The following is a 27,213-nucleotide window of genomic DNA, read 5'->3' as shown; positions in this document are numbered from 1 at the left end:
TCCCTCCATCACTCTTATATGCCACCTCCACTCTTTTACATCTCAGGCGACTCGATCCGACTTCTCGCTACGAACTCCATCGCGTGAGAGCATCACTAATGATAACGGTTATTTTAAAATTCCCCGCACCGATAACGGAAGCCTTAAAATGCATGTTTATAAAATATTTTCTGTTCAAAGTTACTTCTATCTTTCATTCCCCAAAATATTTGCTACACTCATGTTACACCCTGTAAGATTGTTGTAGCTGTCAAAGAGCAACTCCTGATTAAAGAGTAGCTTTTTCTTGAAAAAAACAAAAAAAACATAACATATAAAACAGACTTAAACAAGAACGTCACATTTCATATTTATCCTTTCAGCTACTTATAATATGCTTATGGTAGGTAGTAGGTCCAACCATACATGTGAAACTAATTTTAATTAATTTCTATTTAGAAGAAATGAATAGCTACAGAAAGATCAACCCAAGAAAGCTTTAATGAAAGTAAGCCTCTCTTAATGTGTTCGTCAGTTTTGACTCCCACAGCTTTCCAACGTGTCCAGATGAAACAGGATGATATGCAAGGAGTTATCTTTGTTTGATTTTTTTATGATTGCTTTTTGACTTTGAATAGCTAGGTCTGAGTAAATTATGTTACACAACTATGAAAAGGATAAGAAAAAAGCAGAACATGGCCAATAAAACAAGATTAACAGGAATAATCAAGTAAAGCAGATTTATATATAGATATTGTCGATTTAAATATTCTTTCACATTATGTATCCGAGAGAGAGTACTGCTGAAAATAGACCTAGTCTTATCATGTGTGAAAATCAGAAGTCAAATTTAGGCCCACTAAATATGTCATGCAAATTATTTTATTGATCAAAGGACAAAATTAGTTTAATTAAACATCGATATTAAAGAATGTTAACCCCTTAATGTATTATTTATCGGCTGTAGGAGATGAAATGACAACACCCCAGTGCAGTACGATACGTTGGGTCAAGACTCGAGCGGCAGCAAAGCCAACTTCAAAATGCTTATGCTGTTACGAAGCTGGAGTTGAGAATACAATTAGAATTCGTGGACCCATCGGTATATATTTTCCTTACTTTGCAAAATAATTATCTTTAATGCGTTGAATAAGTCTACTCAGTTCTAATGTCATTTATTTCAAGTATAGCACCTTTGAAAGGAAATATTATTTATTGTTAAGTAAATAGTTTGGCACCTGCATATGGCAATATTTCCATAACAAACAATGAATTAAGAAACTACGCCAATTCTTCATTGGCCGACAGTACTTATAGACATTGGATTAGAATTCCTTGATAAAGGTAGGTTAGCTGAATTATGTTAGTTACAACAGTAGAGGCTTAGTCTAGGTCTGTCAAGTCCTTATGATATACATTAGAGTTTTCCAAATACATGTAGTTGAATCTGTCAGTAGAGGTATATTAGGTCACCTTTGTATAGCTAGGAAAGCTTAAAATAACTTAGGCTAGTTCTAAATTTTGTGGATGTAAGTTGTCAGGGTTAGAAAAATGTTATCCATAGTAAATAGAGTACACATTACCACAATAATACTTTCTATAGATAACTATTGCAAAAGTGATTTGTTTACTTTTATGGTAAAAGTATAATAGTTATACTTACTTTTTTCATTTACAAATCCACATAAATAAGTTCATCAATAGTGTTATGCTAGTGTAGCCTTTGTCAGTTTGGCCAGTCTAAGCTAGTCTGTCAATATTCTACTGAATATCAATAAAGATATATTATTGAGACTAGAAAAATGTACACTTATCATATAACTCTTTGTTGAAAGCATCCCAACTACTTGTACGATTTTTGGGAATGGTTGAGACAATTACGAGAAATCCATTATTAATGGTTGGGAGTAACAGAAAATCTGGGATATAGGTACTTTTTCTGGTCTGCTAGTAACAGAAAGGGGTGGGATGAATTTTACTGTTCATGAGGATGTCTGTAACCTTTTTGATCTGAAGAATGCTCTTCATTGTGCTTCAGATTGGTCATTCATACGCACTAGTACCATTTTACTCATGTATTTCATCTTTTGTTTCTTTAAAAAAATGTGGTTTTCCTTCATTCCTCTTATTCTGAAAAAGTTATTTGGTTTTAGGACCTTAATTGGAATTAAGTAATGTTCACCTCCAGTTAGGAGAATTTGACATATATGTGACCCATTTCTGTCTTCTTGGATTTCTTTTATTTAAACTGATTACCCCTTGATTTAAAGAGATCCACACTGGTTACCCCTATGATTTTAAGAGAAAGACTTTTCATTTTGGAAATACATGCAGAATTATTTTCATGCTGATGTATTTGTTAATATATTTTACTTGGATATACCACAGTTTTTATGGTGTCATTTCTTTCTCCTGTTGTTCACTGCTTTGCATATAAAGTTATCCAACTATTTTTAGGTTTTGTCATGATTCTTTTATATTGTCCTGACTTCATTCATGTTTTGTTTTCCAGCATTCCATTTTTGTAATGTAATTGTAACTTGTTGGGGAGGATGTTGATTGTTGAAGCTCTTGTGGTGCAGAGGTGTTAATATCCAATGACTCCTGCAAAATTTTATTACTTGTTAATCAAAACCAAATTCTTAATCATCTAGTGGTCGTTATTTTTTTTATCTATAGTAAAGGTCTCTTTATATGGCTTTTTAATGTGCATTAGCAAATTGTCCTTGTAATTGATTCTTCTGACAAATGGCACATGGTTTTTCTTCGAGTCTTTCAAAAAGACACTGTAAGCTTGGATTTTAATTCATGTTTAACTATGAATATGTATTAACACTGAGATGACAGGTGGCAGTGCCCAGTACAACATTTGATGTACTAATAATGCATGTATATTTATTCTCAGTATTTGTTGCAGATTATTTTCATATTTTTGACAGGCGTTTTTACCATAAAGCACCGAATGATCTCATAAGTCCCAGTGCTTAGCCTTTAGCCAAAATTCCATGTTCTGTTCTGTTTTACCATATTACTTATACATTTGGTCCTTGACTTACACATGTATAAGAAATGCATATTAACAGAAGAAAGTATATATTCAGAAGTGATGCAACCATTGTAATCTTGTAACCCTGTGTACATATTTCATACCAGCAGCAGCAAAGTAACATTTGGTTTAATCCAGGACATGTAGGTTATTTTTTCAAGATCTGAAGAAGAAACTGTAAATACACAATTACTCCAAATACAGCACCAGTTTTCATTTATGCAAATGTGAACTTAACTGGATTTTAAGTAGAGTTGGAGTAAGCTTTGCATTCAATTTTATATAACAGTGTTTGTAACTATACTTTGTAAGGAGCTGGTTGCAATTCAAATCATGGTTTTATGTTTTATAAGTATAATGGTAATAGTAACACAAGTTAATAATGATGTTTTGTGTGTCTGAAGCTGAAATGCTTTTTATGTGTTATTTATTATCTTGATGCATTCAGCATGTAAGTAGTAATTCAAGTTTTGTGTTGTAGAGTTTCATTTTTATTTCTTCTTCAAGCTGTTTATTTTCAGAGTTGTGAACATCAGTTCCCATGTAAGTCCAGGGCCAATTGTATTACATAATCATGACATCCATAACATTTATTTATGGCAAGTGTTTTAGTGTACACATCTTTTACCACATGGTATTTGATAAGATTTTTTTTTTTTTTTTTTTATTTGCTAGAGTATAGTCAGTATTTGTTGAGCTTAGCCTATGGTATACATTACCATTATTAAGTAATCTTGACAAGTTTATTAGCTGTATGAGTTTATGTACAACAATATAAGAATTAGTGTCAGTATAGTACAACACTTCCTCAAATTTGTTGTGCATTGAAGTAACCTCAAATTCTCCCCTTATGGCTGTACGCCCAGTTATAGCAAATGGTATTCAGTATTTATAACTAGTTTTTGTTCATATTTCCTTTAACCTGTCATAAAAAACACATTTGAATTCAGCCTATAGGGTTTTACCATTATTTACCATTGATTGACAAGGGAGACGTAAACAATTTGAATCTGGCAGAATATTAGTATATATGCTTTTAATAAGAAAAATAAGCAAATTTAACAGAAATTTGGTTTAGTAACTCAACTTTTCAATTTGACTAAGTGTATAATAAAATTAGTCTTAAAATCTCATCTCTTTGAGATCTTACTGTCTCCATATCTGTAGTCTTTAAATTATATAGGAAACAAGGAATAGTACCAGGATTCATTGATAATGTCACCCAGTCTCATTGCATTATCACTGATTTAATTCCAATTCCATAAATAGCTTTTTAGTAGGAAATTACTTGATTGCTTGTCCTCTCCTGGGTACAGTGTTTAAATTGGATGATTGGATGGTAGTCAATTGTTGCGGTAAGCTTAAACCTGAATTGTGTGTGTAAAGCGGATTTGGTTTTATGGTTGATGCCCCACTTAGAAACTTTGGTTGGAATAGCTGACCAACCCTATGATAGTGCTCGGTTGAAAATATGAATATATAGAGTGATTAGCAGTAAATTCCAGATGTATATAGTATTGGAAAGTTACCGCATAAAATCTATGTGCAATAAAGTGGTTTTTTACTGATTAATTGCTGTAAAATAATAGAAATACTGTGCTGTAAATAATCTTTTTGTGAAGGGAATCATTTGAATACATAATTAGTTGCTCAAAACTGCTCACAGCTTATAGGTGATATTTTCTTACATAATGTGGCATTTGTAGAAATTTATAGACTTTATAGCCCAGCTTATGGCATGTTTGAGGAGCTCATGATAGGTTGGGTTAGCTGTGGCAGGCGAGGGAGGCTCTTAAGCTTAGTGAATATACATAAAGGCAAATATGTTGTCAATGATTAATTGCAATCTAAATCCACAGAAATGAAATAACTGCAATTATTGAAAGTTGCCACTCGTGGAATACTTGGTTAGTTGTGTATTTAGGTAGATATCTTTAAAATCCTGTTTTTCTAGATGTATCCTCCATCCCTGACATTTGCTCTTTGCTTCCAATTTTCTAATAATTCTTTATGGTATGTCATTTTCTTTTGATATTGGAGTGATTTGACATGATATCTGTATGGTTTTTTTGGAATAGTTTTGAACTATTCTATGAAGCTGAAAAATTCTAGCTGTTGTAAGTATTAGAAGGAAGTGTATTTATGGTCTTGTGGAGAGTGTGTTGAACTAAGCTTTAGTACCATTTAAAACTCTGAGGGCCTTGGGTATTTGTGTTGTTGCTGTTGTAATATTTTTGTTTTCAATAGCAGACAATTTACTCAGTATAATGGATAAAATAAGTTTGAAATGACAGTACATATAGGTTTAGTAGACTATGTAAATTATTATGTTCATGTAAAGTGGTAAGTTAACACAACATCCAATTTGTTTGTCAAAGAGTAATTTCTTTAATTCTTCTTTTCCCCAGACACATCTAGTAGTGGGGCTGATGGAATGTTTCCCATGATGAAACCTGTACCTGGTGGAGGCATGCCTGGGGTGAGTCAGAAATAATTTTTTTTTTTTAATAAGTAGCCATCTGTAGCAGAAGTTTACAACATTTTATTAAGTTTTTAAAGAAATTTTTTCATGTTAATTGAAATGAGTGTATAATGCCAAGTGTTATCCCAACCCTAAGAAGTTTTGTTTAATTTGAAGGAAAATATTTCAACTTTCCCATCTCTGGAAGCAGGTATATCACCTCATTTGAGCATGGTCTGAAGGTGACCATTAAATACTTTTCCTGTTAGTGGGTGTTTTAATGGAAAATATCAGTACAAATGTTCCTAATTATGCAGATAGTATGATAGTAGCAAATCATTCTCTTTCATATACCACTTGAACCTTAGCTTTCATTTATGATAGTATTTTGTGCTTGGGTATTTTGTGCTTGGGACATAAAAAAACATTCGTCATTAGAAAAGGATTTTTTAAGTTTTATTTGGGAGTTGGAAGAAGGGACACTAATATTGTGTGACAAAACCTTCAATGGTTGGCCTTTTCAGATGGCTTGTAATTATAATTTTAAAAAATACTATACATGAAAAGGATTAGTATTTAGGAGTACAGTAATATCAGTTTTCATAGGGCTCATATATAAAGATTTGTTCTTTTAAAAGTATTAAGTATAATTGGGATGCATGTTAGGAATTACACCATCATAAAACACTATATTATAAAAATCAATTTTATACAAACTCCTTTTAATACCAGTAAATTGCCTTAGTTCTGTGGATCACTGGAATACTGTTTTAGCAGCAAAATTAGGAGCAAAGTACTAAAAACCAATAGACTGGTTGTTCAAGTGAGTTACATTTCTTGACAAAGGAAGAAGCTCACTGACAAGGTTTGAAAAATCAAGAGTTAAAAGAAAATCAGTTTTTTGAGTCAAGTCTAGTAGAGAATCTGATAAGGAGGCCTTTGAAAAGGTTTACCAAAACCATAACCTAGTTCCAGATTGTAGGTTATGCAGAATCACATGGGACAGACTTTCCAAATTGCTTAATCAGACTTAAAGTCTTGGTCATAACTTAGATTCAGATCCTGTAGACCAGACCCAAGAAGGACTGCTCTTTAACAGTAGACAGCAAAAATTATTTTTGAAAGCAAGGGAGAAGAAGAAAAACTGCAGATAAGTAAATACTAGACACTAATTGCGCCAAGCAAACTTAGCCCACATGCCCTAGTTGTTGGAGTTCTGCACAGTATAGTGATTGTTGCCACTGCTACCTCCAAAAATCCCTTCTTGCAGTCTACGGACAACCTCTCTACGTAAAGGTGAAAGGATTCCAGCCAGTCTTGGGACCTGTTGAAGTGAGGCTGTTTTAGAAGCTTTCTCTAGAGCAGAAAATTCCTTCTTCATTTGTCATGAAAGTGACTAGGAAAAAATGTCTTGAGAGCAAGATCTATTGCAATACCTCCTGGAGCAATACCAGTTGTGGCTAGTCCTAGAATGACTACTATCCCTGCCATGGGATATAATGAGTTGAGTCCTATGGGTTCATTGCTTCTACAGCTGTTACCATTCCTAAATGATACAGAATGAACCTTCTTGGAAGATTTCAAAATTCTACAACTCAGAATGCCAAGGACATTGGTGGCTAAAGCTGCATCATAGAGCTAGCTTATTCAGCTTAGCTAACTTCATGCTTAAGATGGAAAACCAAATTCTGAAGACAAATGGATCATCCTCTTAGTGACCCTGTCATTCTTTTAACTAATTCCTTCAGCTATACCAGTATAAAAAGAAGCTATCAGTTTTGCCTAAAGAGAGAAGGAATTCTTCCAACAAATTGATCAGATAAATGTTTTACTCCCCATATTTCTACCTTCAGGCTAACTGGATAGAAGTTTGGGTCTGGTATTGGGAAGGTAAGGCTCTGCAATCCCTCCTGCATTAACTTAATACTATAATTTTTTTTTTCCTGAAGGAAAGACAGAATATTTGTCTTTCATTAAGAGCCGAAGGGCAGCTTTTTCTGAAGTTCCTTTTCAGGGATTGGACCTTACAAATTTCACTCTAAAGGTGTGGTTTAAGTTTTTTTTTCTTTTTCGTTTTTTTTCATATCACCAATTTTTGGTAGATCTTTATGGTACGTCAAATGTGGTTTGTATTTATGAAATTCAAGTTTGTTTTGAAAATAAATGAGATGGGAGGTTGGAGACTTGTGTAAATGGAAGAACAGGAATTAACTTGAGTGACAGAATTTTCACTGATGCCCATTGTATTGCTTAGTGAGGGAGGCAAAAATGATGTTGAGGTTTTGACATTTTTATTTCCTTAATTTTATCTTTTTAAACCTACAGATGAGATGGTTTTGTTTAAACTGCAAAGTAGGGAAACATACTCAAAACTCTGTAAAAATGTATAGACAAAAATTAGAATTAGCAAATATAATAAGCAATTCACATTCGATGGAAGCATATTACTTCAGTTTTTGAGATGTAGTACTTTATGGTTAATGCTTTAGTAAAGATTTTCTCTTAATAGTCATTGACCTGGACTTGTGAAGGTAGAAAATAGTATAAAGTATTTTTGTGTGGATAGTAATATAACTACTATTATTTAAGGTCAAAACCAGGAAATAAAACTTGCATATGAGAGTATATTAAGAGTTGAAATTTATTTGGAAACTTTACTATGGTACAATGAGGTCTTGGTCTACAATAAATTTCTTTATTGTAAATTATTATAAAGTTGATAATTATGGGTGCTAGAAGATTTTCAGAACAATGTACGTTTGGCTACTTATTAAAAAACAAGGAAAGGACAAGCATGGAAAGAAAGAAAGGTAAAGAGAAGAATTATCGAAAGGAAGACCGTTGGGGCAAAATAACCCAGACATAAGTATAAATAAAATTTTCTGTAAATATAAAAAAATTGTGGAGTAGTAAAAGGAAATATAAAATAATTCATGCAAAAAATTGGAAAGCAAAGCAAAAATATTAAACAAATACGAGGACAGAATAAAAATAATAAAACATCTATGAGGAAATATGAAGAATTTTATATAAAAATAATACAAAACTGAGGAAATATGAAGAATTATAAATATGAAAATAATATAAAGCTACCGTGAACACAAGAACAGGGCAAAGTCTCCAAAATTGCCAAGAAAATAGGAGGTCCAGTGCTTTAAGGCCTTTAATGAACTAACCTTCACCACCTCACATATTCACACTTATTTTTTATTTGCTTCCCATCATGGTAGTACGTGTTTTTATGATAGCAAACAGCCAGCCCTGTGAAAGCTAAATAAATTAGCTCTAGTGGTGTGGTTAAACTACTTATATATTTATATAATAATAATAATAATAAGATCACAGACCAGTCAGATGATAACTTCCTAATCATCTGGAAAAGAAAATGTATCATGTATTATATGAATTTAAATTGCATAACTGTAATGTAAATAATGCATAATTAGAGAATAAATATGAATTTGTTATGTAGGTACTATTTGTGTCTATAAACAGTATTTAGACCTTTCTTAAATAGATATTTATAGTATATTAACAATGTGTAAAACTGGCCTAGCCCTAATTAGGGAGAAATGTTAATTGCTGTTTAAATAATCAAGTTTTGTATGAAATATAAGTTTTTAATCATTATTATTATACAGATATTATTTGCTGTCCTTTTCATGTAAAAGCAGCTTTTGGAAAAGGTTTAAATTTTTCCTTGCAGGATTTCCCTCTGGGTGGTGGTCCAGATGGCCCAATGGGAGGACCTATGGGTCCTAATACTATGGGTCCGGTCATGAATGGGGATGGCTTAGATGGAATGAAAAATTCTCCAGCTAACGGTCCTGGAACTCCAAGGGATGACGGAGGTGGCATGGGTGAATACAACTTAGGAGGATTCGGGGGCCCTCCGGATAGTGTAAGTTGTGACTGTGGCTGGTGAATAGCCGCTTCTTTTATTTTTTGCTTGTGTGAGGCGTAGATGCCAGATGCTACTGCATGCACACTTTTTTTTTTTTTTATCAAATATTGGTTTATGTTTTTAGTATTTTTTATTTTGTATGATAACCTCATTAATGACTGTGTAATACATACTTTTGTTGGTAAGCTACATTGGTTTGCCAGTATGCAAAGCCTTGGATACTGGAAAGTATGTTCTACATGGTGCTCTATAACTTATTTGATCATAGTTCCTTCAGATTTGTTTCGTTTTGTAGCAAGCATAGAAATATTAAGAGTATCCATTTTTTTTTTATTTTGGCTACCAAAATCTAAAGACAAACAGACCATTTATACGTTACCTTTTACTAGTTGTGCATTAAGTAGCATCTTCCTTTGTTTGTTTGTTTTAACTGAGTGAGTTACTAGTTTTATAGTTAGTCAGGGTTGTGCAGAGGTAATTCATTTCAAAGTAATCCATTAACAAATCTGTATTTTAGAATTTGTTTTGTGGTTGTAGCTGAGAGAAACCAGAGTGGCTTTGAAGCGCATGTTCTTTCATGTGTGACCTGACCTGCCATAACCTGAATATCTGAGACTTGACCTACTCTGTTTTTAATTTTTCTAGACTAGTTGCATTTAAACACATTTTCTTCATAAAAAGGGACATAAGACTTTGAATTAATTTTCTTTGTAAACAATGATCAGACAAATTTTTAATTACCTGTACTCTCATATTAGAATTTTATTAAACAAACCTGCTATTTTTAGGATGAATTAAAATAATTCTGGTAGGGATATTTCTGTTAAGAGGGTGTTCTTTCTTAGTTCTATAATTTAATTCACGTTATGAAAAAAGGGTAACATTAAAGTTTAAATTTGACACTACACAACATTAAAGAACTTTTATGTTAATACTTTTTTCATTTGAAGAGGCTGAGGACATTTTAATTAATAGGGATACAGTTGTCAGTTTATACATAGTTCCGAGACACAATGAAAAACACTTAACTCAAAAAACCAATTATGTGCCCCTTTCAGTTTTCTAAATTCCCCTCTCCCCTCTTTCCATAATTAATAAGATTACAGTGGACCCCTGTATTCAGGGGGGAGCCAGCGGTTTATTATATACCAGCCCCCCCCCCCCCACAAATAGCTAGAATTTGGGAATACTTGGAACCCCTGTAAAAATGCTTAAAACTTCCTTTTTGTTAATCAAAACTGAAGAAAAACCACTATAAATGTTTACCTGTTTTTTTGAATAGCTTTATCACAAAAAGTGCAATTTATGATGAAATTAATATGAAAATACAGTAATTTGTGGATATTCTTATGGAAAAATACCGTGAATAGGCGAATTTCCTGTGAATAAAGCCCGTAGAAGAATCCGCGAATGCGTGAGTCCGCAGATCCAGAGTCCGCGAATATGGGGAGTTCACTGTAATTTAAAATGTCAAACACATACTCAGTATACAGATTTCTTTATTAAAAGGATGAAATAAAAAATTTTGCAAGGGCCTTTTTCAGACTTTCACAAAAATGCTGAAAGTTGTATGGAAATTATTAGCTTTAAAAAAATATACTTCTAAATTTTCAATCTTCTTTTCACCTCAGAATCAAACAAAAATAAAGATCTGTCAAAATTTGAATCTTTCAGATATTAAAAAAATTGTCAACATGTCATTTAGATAGGTGTAGGTATTTTGTGTTCGTATTTTTTAAAATACAGACTCCTAAATTTGGAGTTGCTAACCAGCTGAGAAATAGTTGCCATTAGCCAATTTTGATGATGCTTGTTAATAAGAGTTATAGTAGTTTATTGGAATAATGTATTGTACAATCCAAATAAGCATGATGTAGTTCAGGTTATGGGAATTGGAACTCCATTACAACAGAACTGACAGATTGTAAGACCGCTGCATTCATTCTGATAATTGAGTATCATAGGTAGGTATAAAAGAAATAACCCATTTTGATTTTCCCAATCTTTATTGTAATTCAACTGGCCATCCCTATAATTAACTTCCTTTAATACCAAATTTTAAGTTGGGTTTCTCCGTTAGTATATTAACAGCAACACCTGATAAATTACAACATGGATTACAGAATTGTTTGTAAATGGCAAAATTGCCTGAAGTTGGAAATCGTTTACTAAAATATAGTTCTATAGTTCATATTGTATAAAAATTACTAATTGCCAGAAGCAAAAGTTTTTTATATTTCACAAAAAAACTACAAACTTAAGTTTTAAGTTATATTAAAAGGTTAATGGATCATGCAAATGGTTGACGGAAACATTATTTGTAAATTAAAAAATCTAAAGCCATATGTGTAAAGTTGTTTAGTGAAATTTGCTACAAATGTAGGAATATGTTGTTCAGAATAGAATTTGAGGAAGAAAAGAAAAGTCTTCATTCTGAATATAGGGAAAAATTTTCTTAAAATAGGAAGCTAGCATGAAGCCATGCAAGTGTGTGCGTGCGATCAAAATTCAACTGATGTTCCATTCTTGAATAGGCGATAGTATTATTAGATGAACAGGGTAACTTATGTCTTAGTTTTGTTGCTGAAATTTCTTTCATTTTTGTTTATTTTCAGTCCTTTACTTCACACTAGTGACATTATTTTGTCTTTGTAAATACTGCTTTCTTTGATAAAATTGACACTATCTACACTTGACATTTATCGGTACGTACATCAATAGATAGAATAAACTAATGTTGCTTGCATGTTCTCCATGGCATCCAATCTCATTTTTGTGAATTGTTATTATACATTTTTAGAAGGATATAGTAATTGCCTTATCAACTTTGATTTTACTGTGCAGATATACATATACTGAAAGTGTTGGAAATTACCATGTCTTCTACAGTTCATATATGGAGTCAAGCGAAATATAATGATGTTGCACACATTTATTGAAGATAATTATAATTTTACCATATTGATAGACTCCTGTGTACCATGAGAATTATAATCATCCTGGTCTTGTATGTCATCTTACATAATTTGTGATTTACTGATAAGCAGTTATACAACTCTTTCCTTAAAGGATTTTTATCCAGTTACATTTACACCAGAATTAAGATTGTGAAGTTTACATATACAGTATTTTCATCGTTTCCTCATTTGTTTTGTCTCGTATTTCACACACTATATACCATAAAAGGTACACTTTCATACTTTGAAGAGCTAATGAGATGGTACTACTTCTGATGAGCCAAGGGGTGATGCCATATTATATGGTCACTATTACATTTTTGAAGGATTATTAATATGCTCTCGCAAATTGTGTTCTTTACATTCAGGGAAGTATAAAACAAGTACTTATATTCTAATTTCAGCATAGTATATTAGACAAGGTAAGATACAACACATCAGCTTACTGTTTTATTACTTTACTAATGGTACCAAATACATTTGGTTAGATTCATTGATGGAAGCTCTCAGTGATTTTGTAAAGGGACAGAAGTCTGAATTTTCTTCTTATTTCTTTTGATCATATATATTTGTTCATGCATACTAGTGCGACTGTACACATTCAGTACTTAGCATTGGTCACTTGTTCATATCCCATTGGAAAATTCCCATACATTGCAATTGGAGTTAACAAAAACACTGCCCTAGCGTTGATGCAGTTTGGTACAATACATATTTTAAGTCTGTGAAAGACAGTGCCACCAGGATAATATAGTCTATGTAGTTGATAATAGAATTTAGTTTTTAATCCATGTAACATTATTGTTAAATCACTGGTGTAGCATCCATTAATTAAATCTTGTGCATATTTATTAGAGAATACATATTTCATCCACCATCGTAAACCCCAAGAGTAGCCAGTTATTTAGCTACCAAGAAGCAGAATTAAAAATTTTCAAATAATTCCAGGCAACTTTATCCTTCTTCATTTGTTATTAGGGATGCACAGTTATCCAAGTCAATATATGTAGCACTTTGCTTTGTTGGTTAGGAATGTCATGATCACATGCATTTTATTGCCTACGCCAGAAATAGCAAATCTGAGAGGTATTGAGTGTAGTATTCCATTGGCTGCCCCAAGCTCTTTCTATCATCAGTTGTTATTGCTTCTTCAAGTGTTTTCTGAAAAAGGGAGAATTTTTTCTTGAATAAGTTTTTTTCTCTAACATGAAATTGTATCGTTATTTGAATATGACCATTACAGAGGATTTGATAGAAAATGCACTAGTAGTAGTTAATAAAGCAAGGTAACTTGAATGCTCTTTACTTAAAGAAATGTCATAACTTATGCCAAATTTTAGGAAATATTCTTATTAAATAAAAAATGGGCCCAATTCGTAAATAACCACAGCACTAAAGTTTTAATTAAAAAAATGGAGCTCTAGGTTATTTTAAGTAACTGATAAGTTCTACAATTTTACGTTTGTAGATGATGCAGTTTCTGGTTGCGTAATCTTTTTTATTTGCTTTTACAATGGTTTACATAAAATTTATGTTTGGAATAAAATTTTATTTCTTACGTTGCAAAGAACTTATTGTTATTCATTTTCAAAAGTGCTTGAAAAGTGTAAAATTATGAAGTGTTGAATAGAGGTTTATTGCTTCTGCAGGCACCATTAACCAAGGAGTATAGCCATAAGTGTACCATTAGGTAATAGGGATTATTGCTCTGTTCATGTTCACACACTGTAAGGGGTGTCTAGGCATTGCAGTTGGTTTGTTTTGTCCAGGTACTGTCAAATGGTGAATTATTATTTGGAAAGTTTATCATGTGACTGTTAATAGACTGCTTGCCACATTTTTCTGCACTTTTGTCAAGCTCATCGCAAAGTAGATTTATCTTTAGGTGAAAAACATTATACTAGTAGAAAACCTTGTGATTAACATTATTTGGGAGAAGACAACTTAGTGAGGATCACATTTTTTCAGATTTGTTCTGTTGGTAGGCTCTTAGCCAACAAAAGTATACGTATTGTACATGCATACTTATTTAAATACTCATCGAAATAAATATATACCTAAAAATAACAGGGCTATAAACTTAAACCTGGAAATTTGCTTAACCACACATAAAATGACCATACGCTTCTTATTCATGTTTTTTTTTTTAATACATATAGATGTGCTGTAGTCTCTCTTTAATTGACTTCAAATATGCTGATTATTTATGCTTTCTCTTTTTTGAGACATGACATAATTTGTAGTATAGTCTCCTTGTAATCACCTGGAAATACAATAACTTCTCTGGACTACCCAAAATTTAGTTTTTGACTTACAGGTCAAGTCAGTGCACCAAAGAAAGAACATGTGAAGTGAAATAGTACCTTTCATTCTAAGAAGTTATGAGTTTAAGCATTTTATTATTAGAATATATTATATACCCATATTTACTGTATTGTTTTCTTTCTTCCTTGGTCAAGAAGCAGAGTTACTTTGTGAACAACCTAAGCCCAGAGCTCTCTCAGTAGTCCCAGCACAAGCCCTGCTTCCCTCTGCACTACCTCCCCTTTTAGAAGCTGTGTATATGTTTCTTGTTGCCAAGTTTTACATTTGATTGCCCTTGTTTATTTACAAGTAGCTTCATAATTCCTTTTGTCAGTTCTGCCCCTTAATTTTTATTGATTTTATTGGCAGAAACTCTTTTCTTCACTTATTCTCTCAGATTTGATGCAGGTTTCAGGCTACTCTGATGATGTTAATTAACCTAGCGATGAGAACTCAGCCTCTGTGTTGGTGTTCTCACCGCTCCATCGCGGCCCCATCTTGACTCTCTTCAATTTTATTAGGACTTAAACAGCCGTGAAAGCACCTTAGGCATCATTTGAAAGCAGGCGTGACAATGGTTGCGTGAGGACCAAGTTTAGAGTGCGACTTGTGAGTATCGTGAGTGAGTCCGGCCGCCGCTCCCTGGCTGCTGATCGCTGTCCTACCTGTGTCCGGTGTGGGCCCTGTCCTGTCCCGTACACTATCCCAACACTCTCCCGCACTACATTTCCGCACTAAACAACATTCCTGCACTCTTATACATCAGTCTTACATTTCTCTTTATATTAAAAACTGGGCATTCTTGCAGTAATACATTAATTTTTTAAAAATTGTATAAGTAGTGTTCATCTTTTCATTTTGTAGGATAAAACCGTTATACATAGGACTTTCTTTATAATTGATTATTCTGCTGTGTGCATATTTTTCTAAGTGTTTGAAACACCATTGCTAGTTTGTAATACAGTATCTCTTTTCATATTACTTGACCCTGGTGCTATATGTGCTCATATGTGTATGCATATTTTAAACAAGTCATTTTAATTTGATGTGATTTCCAAGTATTACTGAAAATAGCCAAATGTGCTTATTAATTTACTGAAAGCGTTTGTTGGTAAAAATTTAAAACTCATTCTCACACTACAAAGCTATTTGAAGTAAATTATATGTGAATGCAACACGAAAATGTCTTGTGTGAGTTAGTGATAAAGTATTCGTCACTCAAGTTGAAGCTGGAATAAGATATATTAGTTAGTTATTTTATAGGCGAATGATTTTTTTTTATCCTGCACAGAATGCAGTGGTATAAAGATAGAAAAATGATACTGTAATTTTTGTAGTTATATCCATTTCAGATTTTTCATTCATTCATATTATATTCTTTTCACAGAACATAGAATTTGTATGAGCTTTTTTTGGAATATTGCAGTGTCAAGATTTTATGTGCACAGTATACACTCAAGATAGATTGCATCTTCATCTCTGCGTATGAGTCACCGTTGTTGTGATCACAAGCTTTTAAAGAATATGCAGTTGCATTTTACATATGATAATTGAGAAGAATTTTTATTCGGCCGCTGGTTTTTATTATTGCCATTACAGTAATTGCTAGCATTATGAATACTTTTATCCTTTTCATATATCATCCAGTATCACTTTGCAGCTAGAAGTATGCAGTGAATTACCCATTTATACCATTTCAAGGAAACTTGACTTTTCAAATTTAGAAAAATGAAAACTTGTGATGTGCTGATGATAAAGTTTAAATTTTTTTTTTATAGAGTAAACATGCAATATAGTACAGTATTGTGTGTATGTGTTTGGTTGTACTGTTGTATTTTTATAAGTCACATTAAGGCATCAGTAGTTTTTTTTTTATTATTATTAAAAGCATGCATATCACAAGTTTTAGCCATTCAGTATTTTATATTCTTCTTGATATCTTTGATTATTGTTGTTGTTTCAAAATAGTCCTTTTTTTCAATCTTTGAATTTGTAAATTTCCCAAACCTCCCAGTATGAATACTACATGCGTGTTAATGCTTAATCATGGTGATGGGAATATATTTCACCCATGTAGGCTTTTTATACATTCGCTATTAGCTTGATGTTTTAATAAGATGAAATACACAGCCAACACTAGGAAGCTTGCCTTTGCACAGTGTGAGCCACTCAGCATGTTGATAGATTTGTATCTTTCAATATGCACAAACAGTGCATGTCTATTACCTTGGTGAGCTGAAATGATCCAAGGTCAGAGGAATCATCTTGCTGGCAGCTACTCACAGCTTATGGTCAAGCCAGAGCATAAAATGTGCTAAGGCAAGAACTGTGTAATAAAAGAATCCCATAGGTATTAACCATATGCAGTAACATTTATGCCATACTTATAGGAAAAAGTTGATTACAAGCAGACTATATTTTTAGCACAAACAAAAACCATTACAATCGAGCTTTACAGATGTAACAGCGATCCTTTACTGCCCCCTTTTTCACCACTAGGAATCCTGCTACCTGAGATATCAGTACTATTTTTTTTTTAACTAGGTTTATTTTTTTATAGCAGTGACGGCAAATCTTTTCTATATGTTCGTAAGCTTCAAAATCGCTTTATATCGTGATTTTTATAGAAGTAGATACTTGCATGTTGAGTGAATTTTTTCATGATTCTGAGTGCTTTAACCCAGTTTTGACAATATTCTAAACAAAGGGTGCCACTAAAGTTGTTTTTGTGTTAATTCATTGTTACTTTACTTGTTAGGAAGGAGTGGAACTAGGGTTTCTTGATTTGTCTGAATTATAGTTTTTTGAGACAAGGGAATAAATCATATTTATAAAAAAAAAAAAAGTTAAGCCAAGAAATGCTCTGATTTGAAAATTATAAAGGAAGATGGGCAGATAATTCTGTCACTTTTTGAATTGATCTGTCAAGAGGAGCTGCAAATGCAATTCTTGCAGGCACTTTTAGAAACTGACATGCCATATTAAGAGATCAGTGAGGTATGGTTTGGTTTTTATGAACATTAAATTGTAGCTGTTTTTATCTTTTCTCATAGCCAGTGAAAATAATGTTTGCACTATATTTTATAAAATTAAAGTTATAAAATATTGAGGTGCCTACCTAATTTAGGATACCTTGATTTGGTATGAATAAATATATTGAAGTAATTAAAAATTACGACCTCCTCCTAAATGCCATATCTACAGTAGTAATGTGGTGTTCATTAATATGCATATAAAAAGGGATACCATGTAATGATAGCATTAGCCTGTCCATAAACTGAACTTTGTAATGTTATCTGACGATCACCCTTTACTGTCCAGTTCCTCCTAGGTAGAAAATGTGTAACAATGGTAAAACTTGCCACTCCTAATTTCACCTCATAATGAATGGGAAGTAGAGGGAATAGTACAAGAAGGAAGCAATGTCAAAATTCTCAACTTTTTTAATTGACTCATCTACAGAATTGAATTTCTGAGCATTTTAATCTCTTAAAAATAGTATACTCATGTGAGACCTAAGAAATTTCAATCGATTGGGCAACCTCTTTCTTAAATGTACTATTTTGAAGCAATTATTTTACTGTTTTATTTAAGATTGTATAAGCTTTCTCATTATTCAGAATTAACCTGTTTATAAATTATTAAGGCAACCCAGTGTCATGGGTATTTTGATATTTGTAAGATAAAACCTTTCTATTTAGTTGTCTTCACTTTTATTCATGTAAGTATTTGAAATTTCTCAACCTTCAAACCAGCATAATATATTTACAACAGACAGTGGTGAGGTATTTAATGTGTGCCTTTTCATCAGTTTTAACTGGACAACAAAAAAGGATAATGCAAAAGACTGTACCGTCTTGCTGGAACATGTGTTTTGCATCGTGAAAGATTATTGGTGAAGGACAACTAATTTCAGTTAATATTTTCATTTGAGATGTTTTCATGATTACCTAGAGAAACGAAATTTCACCATTTTCATTTATAAAGTTTCAAGCATTTTTGTTGTGAATTAACTGTTTGATCCTTTCCTAAATCCTTTGGACACTATACTGTCCCATAAAAGTAATGATGATTATCATCTGCATTTCCCTGTTGAGTATACTTGTCAGAATTGTCAAAGAACAAGATCGTGAGCCCTCCTCCAAAAAGATATTTTACTGAACATTTTTTTTTCTTTTAGTATTTTTTGTAAAAAATGTTTTGGGATTTAGCAGTGGTAGGCATGTGAAACAAGGTTGAGCTCCTTTTTCTTTTTAATACAGTAGTATAATTGTTTTCTTTGTTTTCATCAAAATCATTAACATTTCTATATCAAATTTCCCCTTGTTCAATCTCCTCAGCAATATGCGTATTGCACATATTTTTATTTGGTTTAGATCTTTTACCCTTAACTATTTCCCATGATTTTCTGGGGTTGGGGGGAGGGGGGAAATTCCTACTGGATTTATTTTGCTACTTCCATGTCTAGCAACTGCTCCTCCCCTTTTCATTCCCAAACCATCATAAGTCTATGTTCCAGTCTATAAGTTACATCTCCCAGCAACTTCCTCATTTGCAGTATGATCTCTATGCATTTTTTTAAGGGGTGGAGGGGGTTCTCCCTCTCTTTGATATCCAAGATCTTATACTTCACATACGCCTTACAATATCTATTATTTCCATGACACTATCCATTACAATATTGGTTTCATTATAGCACTTGCATGGTTACTTCCTTACTGAATTTCCTTTGCTTCCTCTCATTCCATCGACTCTTCAGTCTTTAAAGCATTCAGCAGTCTTCTTTAATCCTGCTGTTATTAAGCAGTATAGTTTCCATGGACACACTAGGAAGTTTCATATATTAGTGTGATGAACAGTACAGGACTTTGGGTTTATTTTTTATATACTCTATAATATACCTGCCAGCCATTACTATCAACCTTTTACTGTAACTTGCTCTGTAAATCTTTAATTCAGACTGGCGCCTGGTTTTTTTTTTGAGTCCCAGAGAGATATCACTTGTAGTGCAGCTTATGCAACACATTTCAAAGGACACAGTTGGTTCAGCTACTTTTGTTTCCACAATTTTTCATGTCTTTTCTGTTAGCTGGGAAGCTCCTTAAATATTCTTTGTTAACGGTCAAGATTCTTTAATTTTATAGAACACTTTGCAAACTCTTTAGAGTAGCAATGTGACTTAGTCTCATTAACCCACTTATAATAACCCAGTGACCTCTAATTGTTTGTTTTGGTGCTGTCTGATACCTTCTCATAATTCATCATGTATGGCATTTTGCATAATGCTTTTGTGGTTCCCTATTGTTAAGACTGCCTCTTGACAATTTCACTTAACATGAAACTAGACACTAGTTGTCAGTGTTGAGCTTTCCCTATATAGGTTATCATTGTATTATTTTCCCCACAATTGGTTAACATTTCTTTCATCAGGTTTTGTTATATTTTGGACAGTAGTCATGTTAGTTTAAGGAGTGACACTGTGCCTTGTGTGCCAGACTTGGTGGTATAGCAGGTTCTTTTAGTGATCTTTAAGGGCCAACTACTGTTGTTCTCCCTTTTATTTTCCATCCTTTGCCTTTGGTATTTTCCTGCCTAACTGTCTATTTTAAACTTGACATTTTCACTTCTCTGTAAAGAACAAATTCTCCGACAAGCCTGGCAAGATTCATTAAATTAGTTTATAAATAATGGAACTTCTCTGGGTTTCTACCTTGTGCTCATAATGTTTTAATACTCCGTATAGGCAGAATCCCAGTTCCGACATGGCCAGTTAGCTCTCTTACCTGTTTACTCTATGGCTATAGCACTTCTGTCATTGCTTTCGTTAAAATTTTGCATAACTTCTTTTTGGTTTCTGTAATTTGTATTTTTGAGTTTTTTTTTTTTTTTTTACTTGTCAACTTCACATTAGAATTATTATAAAATTGCAAAATATTCAAATACCTTTTAGTTAGTCTTGAAGATTGCAAAATATTTAGATAGCTTTTAGTTACGGTCTTAAAAGTAATTTGGTGAGGGAGGAGTTTTGTTCATATCTATCTGGCTAACCAGAGATGAAGTAAAACATCTGATTTGGAAGAAGGACTAGTTTTTAAAAGTAACTATCATCATAACATTATGATAGGTTTGTGCAGAGAATCATAAGTCATCAACATTTTATTGCCAGAATTTTCATATAAGCATTTATAATTATAGCTGTTCTTTGCTGTTGTCTTCTATCCTGTGCACTCGTTGCATTAAATCCTTTGTGGCATAGGTTTCACCGAATGTTTGTGTAGAGAAAGATCAATCTAATATTTCCTGATGTGATGTGTCGCATATGACCTCTTTTGGCCAGTAAAATCAAATATATACGAGCATATGAGGACAGATCTTTCGGGGAAGTGAAAGTACTATTCATGTTTCTATACAAGCATTACTTATAAAACATTTGAAGTTTAAAACATACTGAACTGTACATTTCAGCAACTATTTTTCTGGGTATGGTATTATATTTTGTTAAACCATTAAACTATGCACTGTATATAAGATGTCTCGATCACCAAGAACATATTCCCAAGATAAGATGTCTCAACCACCATGAACATAGTATTCCCAAGAGGACTTGGAATCATGGCACTGAAAGAAAATACATTTCATACCTTTAAGGTATATTTGTTTTAAAATTATTATTATGAAGCATGAAATTAATTATTTATTTATTTTTTTACATATACAAGATAATATATTTTAATGCCAGTTCTGAGAGCGAGTCTAGCATGTGTCATTAAAAGATCATACTCTAAAAGTAGTATAAGACAGAAAGGCAGTTAAAGTCTTTAACCTCTACATTTAAATAAAGTGATTTGAATGGGAAAACACTGCCATATTGTTGAGATTTTCTACCAAAGATATCATATACGTAATGTCACATCACCTATAAATCCTCATTTGAAGAAAAGCATTAGTAAACAATGTTGTCGTATGAGCAGTTGAAGAATTTTAAGCCATAAGCCTGAATAAGTAAAGATTTTTTTTTTTAAACCAACATGCAGTACTCCTACCCAAGAGCTGAAAACTTGCGCCCAAGAGCTGAAAGCTTGCACACTATAGGAACGCAAAACATGTTGCAGAAAACCAGTAGTAAAGGAAGCTTTTTCACAAGAAATCTTAGGAATCTTTAATTTTTGCCACTTCCTCAAAAGCTATGAGTTTTGCATGGATAGAAAACTCAGTTTTGATGAACTGTTCCATGGGTCAAGTGTAAGCTTTTCAATAGTCAGCCTACTGTAATTTTAGTATTCAATGCTGCCAAATACAGAGGCAGATAAAATTTTATTCCAGAAAACAATTGAGAGAGTTATAAGTAAATTTGACAAATATAAGTACGTAACGGCTGATTATCTGCTAAATTCCCGATTCTTGTTAACATTTGGGTATTTCTAAGCTTAGGCTAAGTACCAGTCCAGTCAACTTGCCATGATAATATCACCACCTATGCCAAACCACATTTCACCGAGTCAGCCCTATATGAAAGAACTTCTCTTTTGTACAATACATGTCATCTTGTATCCTATTATACCTTGTGTCAGTCCCTTGGGTTTTAAGGATTAAAAACTTCTTAATAAGGTAGTTTACCAATTTGGGTCTGTATACAGATATACTGCTTGCACAGTTCAGACATACATTACCAGAGACAAAGGTATAAAGTGTCCAGGCAATAACAACAGGTTTTTTTTTTCAATATCAGTAGAAATATTTTCAAGACACAAATTTCCAAGGAATTCTCTAAAAAGTCTGTCGAGTCCTTCCCAAATACATACATGGACTGTGTTTTGGAGACTAACTTTAACTAGACCCTCCCAAATAATAAAACACTGTAATAAAAAAAACAAAATTCCACAGGTCTGTTTGCACACACGGTAACAGGATTCCACCCTCGTGTTGGTTTAATGTGTTGAAGCATTTGGATAATTATTTACTTCATTTAAAAGATTGTACTTGCATATGACTTAACTGTATGAAAATCCAGGATCATCTGTGCTGTATCTAGGTGGCTAAAGATAGTACTCAATTTCAGTGAAACTAGTCCCTTGCCTCTACAATCAATCCTAAATCTGAAGGTTTTTTTTAGGCTTGCGGATTCCTTAAAAGCATTTAAGTTTTCAAATACGAAGTCTTCATGGAGTAATTGTTTTGATCATTCCAAATTACATTCAACTTTCTGAAATACTAATGTGAAATGGTTTATTGAAACTGCTCTGTGCAAAGTACAGTATATAATTTGCTCAGTGGTTAGATACAAATTTCTGATTTTGGCCATGACGTCTCCATGCGCTATCTTTTCTTTGAATAAAATACGAACTAAATGATTAGAAGTATTAGACAAAGTTAGTGATTGATATGAAATTGTGGGTTTAAAAGATCTTACATTATCATGGGAAAGTTTGTTACTCAATAAATTATTATGTTTTTCTTCCTACTAGACTCCCAGTCTTCATAGTCAACTTACTTCAAGTGTTCATTGCATAGATTGTGATTTTCTCTAGTAGACTTTGTCTACAAAAGCAATCGAGATTATTTTCAGCAAAATAACAATTACTCATTTTTATCGAGACTACATGTAAATGAAAGCCAGTTTTCCAATCAACAGTACTTTGTTTTACTATAAACCACAAGTATTCCACAATATTCATTTTCACTTCACTCTTTTGTTCAAGCGCATTATCAAAACATTTTCATACTGTCATAAAGAGCATATTCACAAATTCTTCATTGTTGAGCATATTTACCATTTGTGAAAATTTGTATGTTCCAGGTGAAATTATGTAGCATCAAGCTAGTGCAATAGTAAATCTTGAGATATTTTAAACAGCATTACGATCACATGTCAAGTAAACGATTGCCGTATATTACTTTGTACTTATTTAAGGATATGCCTTGAGGTATGTTCAGTTTTCCATTTGTGTTGGTAAAGATACAAGAACATTTCTACTTTTTAGTGGAGCCACAAAATATGTAAGCCTATAAAATATACACTTCCTCTAACACACACAAGGGACCCTGGGACACACTGAGACACTGGTATAGGACTCTTGGTGCATGGCTGTGTAGCTGTGTGGTGCCACTCGACTCTGGCGCCCGGGCACTGGTGGTGGAGGCTGTTTAGATGTTTCATGGACCTTGCACAAGACACCTACAACTTCTTCACTTTTTGTTTTCATCAATGTCACTGATTTTATGAAATGTTATTTATCTATTTATATATTTTGTTTTTAAGTCCATCTCCTCATGACTTGGCTGTTATTGATTGTGCATGATGAGTGTAGGTGTCTGTGCTTGATGGGAACAGATCACTCAGGTGTTGATGGGTGGACTGTCTCACTGGCCTGTGTAGATGTAATGATTTCTCCACTCTTAATATTTGGTGGGATCATTTATTTCAAGCATTATTGGAGTCTGTAAAGCTGGCTGGCTTTATAAAAATATATTGTGAAAAGCGGCAGTTATAGACTACCTGTATGGTTGAAAATATATGATCTTACCACTTACAACACAATTGGGTCTAGTCAGGTATGTCATTTCAAGTCTTTTCTGCCTTAAATAATTTTTTCTTATTTTTTGGTTAAATTTTTGTTTTGTTATAATTTTTCCTTTTTTTACTGGTAATCGTTAAAAGTTTTTTCATTGTCCTTTTTTGTTACGGGCCTCTTAGGAAATATACTCGTGTTATAGATCCCCAAAAGAAAATCCATTTCCTGACAAGACCCTCCATTCTGAGCCACTTAAATTGGTTCTCAGCACCATTGGTTGCCTCTCTTGAGTGTTTCTCATGTACCTCTGTAATAAAATTCTGCGTATATATATATTCTATATATATACTATATGTAGATTTCACAAGCCACACACACGTTTAATGCTATTATGCAAGATTGCAAAGTGGATTTTATGTGCCACCTCTAAATATATAGCCCACACCTTACATGATAAAGCCTTTGGTCAAGGGCCTGGCTTTGAGCTTTTTTGTTATCTATTATTATTATTATTTTGTGAAAACTAACCATGTTTTATTATTATTACCCATTTTACCTTTTGTGTTTATTTACCTTATTTGTCTTGCATAACTATAATTTACTTGATGAAAATGATTACAGTCCCTCTTTTTTTATCTTGTGGCATAATTACTGAAGAGCTTTTACCTCTTTTTGCAGGATCAGAATGAGTCGGCAGCCATACTAAAGATCAAGGAGAGTATGCAAGAAGAGGCAAAGCGATTTGAAAAGGACGTTCCACCAGATCATCCAGACTACTTTATGCCGTGACGTGACCCCCTCCCATCCCCACTTTACCCTGTGAATTAGCTCTCTCAGATCCTTTCAGAAACTGTGACAAAGCACACAAGTCTGGGGTTGATCTCCTTTCCTCCCTAGCTGTCAAGTGCTTGTCAAAGTTAGGTAATGAGGGCATTGTGCAAGTGCAGAATGTGGTGAGAGTCCCTGCACTATGACAGTTTGCCACATTATTATTATTATATAGTGATGTGATTATGTGCGGTGGAGTGACAATGGGACAACGGGTCCTCACTGACGTATGAGGAACTGGTTTCTCAGACCTCAATGCAATTCTCATCAAGTGAATCAAAATCCAGAACTCCTGTGTTGGAGAGCTCTATCCTATTGTGAAGTTTGAAATAATTTGATTAGAATCACTAGTGATATACCTATTTAACAAAGTCTGGAAAGACAAGAGGATGATGATGATGATGATAAGCACATGGAGAAATGTTTTGATGTTTGAATTCTTGCATAAACAATATTAAGAAAAGAAATGATGGCTCTGATTTATGCTGTTTGATGATAAGTCTGTTGTGTCATTCATTGTGCTTTCTATGTGAATCTTGTAGGAAACAAAATTGCTCTTGAATATTATTATTATTTCATATGTTTTAAATATTTCGCTCATCAAAGATTCAAGATCCATAAGCAGAGCAAAAGTGTCAGGAGATGGAGGCAGCTAAGGGTAGGATGGAGATGTAGATATTTTCATAGACCATCCATCATTGCTCATGATATGGTGTCCGGATGCCTCAACCAGCCAACCAGTGCTGCCCATTCTCCTGGCTGGAACCTTGTAGAAGTGCCCAATGCGTTTCAACTTTTCAAGAAACCACACAGTCCCAGGCAACAGCAGCAGCAGCAGCCCCTCTCATTATCACAAGCATCACCTTGGGATGTGTTCTTGGGATGGCCCCTTGACACCCTCAAAATTCCAAGGATGATGGCCTAGAGCCAGCCATAGGAAGCTACTCTCTCGGGGCTGACACTCATGTACAAATTCCTCTAGCCTGGGACCTTTGGGACCTTGGCATGTGATTTGCCCTCCACATGTGCAAAAGACAGCAGTGGCTGTTTTAGTATTACTCAGACTTTGTTGTGGCCTCAGGCCTAACTCATGTAATAATATCAGATGGGAAGTCTTTTATTCAGACTCTACTTTGTGTTAGCATACCTACTGGACCGGAAGTGATGAAGAAGACCTGTCTCTATTCTGTACAGATCTATCCAAGTGTTGTAGTTGTAGGAATAATTTATTATTTGTCATGTCCAAATCTATCTCTTTATCTTTCTTCTAGACTCCCTATGTTATACCGTTTTAACCACATGACCACCACCCCCCACCCCCCCGTGACCCAACACAACTATTACCTATTTCACCACCACACCACAATCACCACCACACCATAACCCACCACCACCACCACCACCACCCTGGGCCTTGCAGTGCTATTCATTTCACTGCTGGCCTTTCAACCAACGCCAAATGTAAATCACTTGAAAAGTATCGCCCGGGATGCACTAGCACCACCAGACTCGACCATCACACCTGGGAGGTGTTCACTTCCTGCAGCAGCACATATTCTTGTATTTAAAATCATCTCTGTTCTATGACTGCATCATCAACTCTAAACAAGTGGAAAAATTTTGACTTTTTAATTTATTGAACTTGTAGCCTTGAATTTGACCTCATCACACAACATGTTGCCACTTAACACCTCATAATGACCCTGGGCTAACCACCTCAATAGCAAACTTCATCTTAGCCTGGGCTCAATCACATATTCATTAAATTCAAGTTATCCCTTCATCATGAATCCAGTGACTTGTGACCCAGAAGGACTGGGTGTCAGACCCTGGGTGTATGTCGCTCTGGTGGTGCGACAGCTCAGCCCGGTTTGTCTGTTTTGACCAAGATCCCCTGTACAGTAGAACATAGCAGATATATTATGTGTAGCAATTTTCAATAAAATGGCTAAGGCAATAAGACACCAAAAATTGACATTATCCTTTTCATTATTAATTATTGTTAAGAGGACTTTATGCACTGGTAAGTACTTTTGTATTCATAGCACTTAAATGAACTGGATATTTTCTAGCACTATTAACCTTGTTAATACTTATGTATATTTATATATATTAAACATGCAGTTCTACTCAGGTAAACACTTTTTCTAGAATAATGTGCATTTTACTCCAGAAGAGCAATTCCAAAAACTTCCAGAATACTGCTAAACTCTTGAGTTTCC

The 27,213-nt window shown here is 33.6% G+C and overlaps 1 protein-coding gene across 1 annotated transcript in view; it reads left to right on the top strand.

Annotated features, from left to right (window-relative positions):
- LOC135195520 (single-stranded DNA-binding protein 3-like) overlaps positions 1 to 26,953 on the top strand; it is a 226,354-nt gene extending 199,401 nt beyond the window's left edge. Inside the window, 3 exon segments of the mRNA XM_064221758.1 lie at positions 5,434 to 5,504; positions 9,193 to 9,387; positions 24,842 to 26,953. Coding sequence (XP_064077828.1) covers positions 5,434 to 5,504; positions 9,193 to 9,387; positions 24,842 to 24,952 — 377 coding nt within the window. The 3' untranslated portion in view covers positions 24,953 to 26,953.
- Positions 26,954 to 27,213: the final 260 nt, after the last annotated feature.

Source organism: Macrobrachium nipponense, chromosome 16 (assembly GCF_015104395.2).
Source record: "Macrobrachium nipponense isolate FS-2020 chromosome 16, ASM1510439v2, whole genome shotgun sequence".
Lineage (NCBI taxonomy): Eukaryota > Metazoa > Arthropoda > Malacostraca > Decapoda > Palaemonidae > Macrobrachium > Macrobrachium nipponense.
Note: the sequence above shows the minus strand (reverse complement) of the source record. Positions and strands in the feature narration are given on the sequence as shown.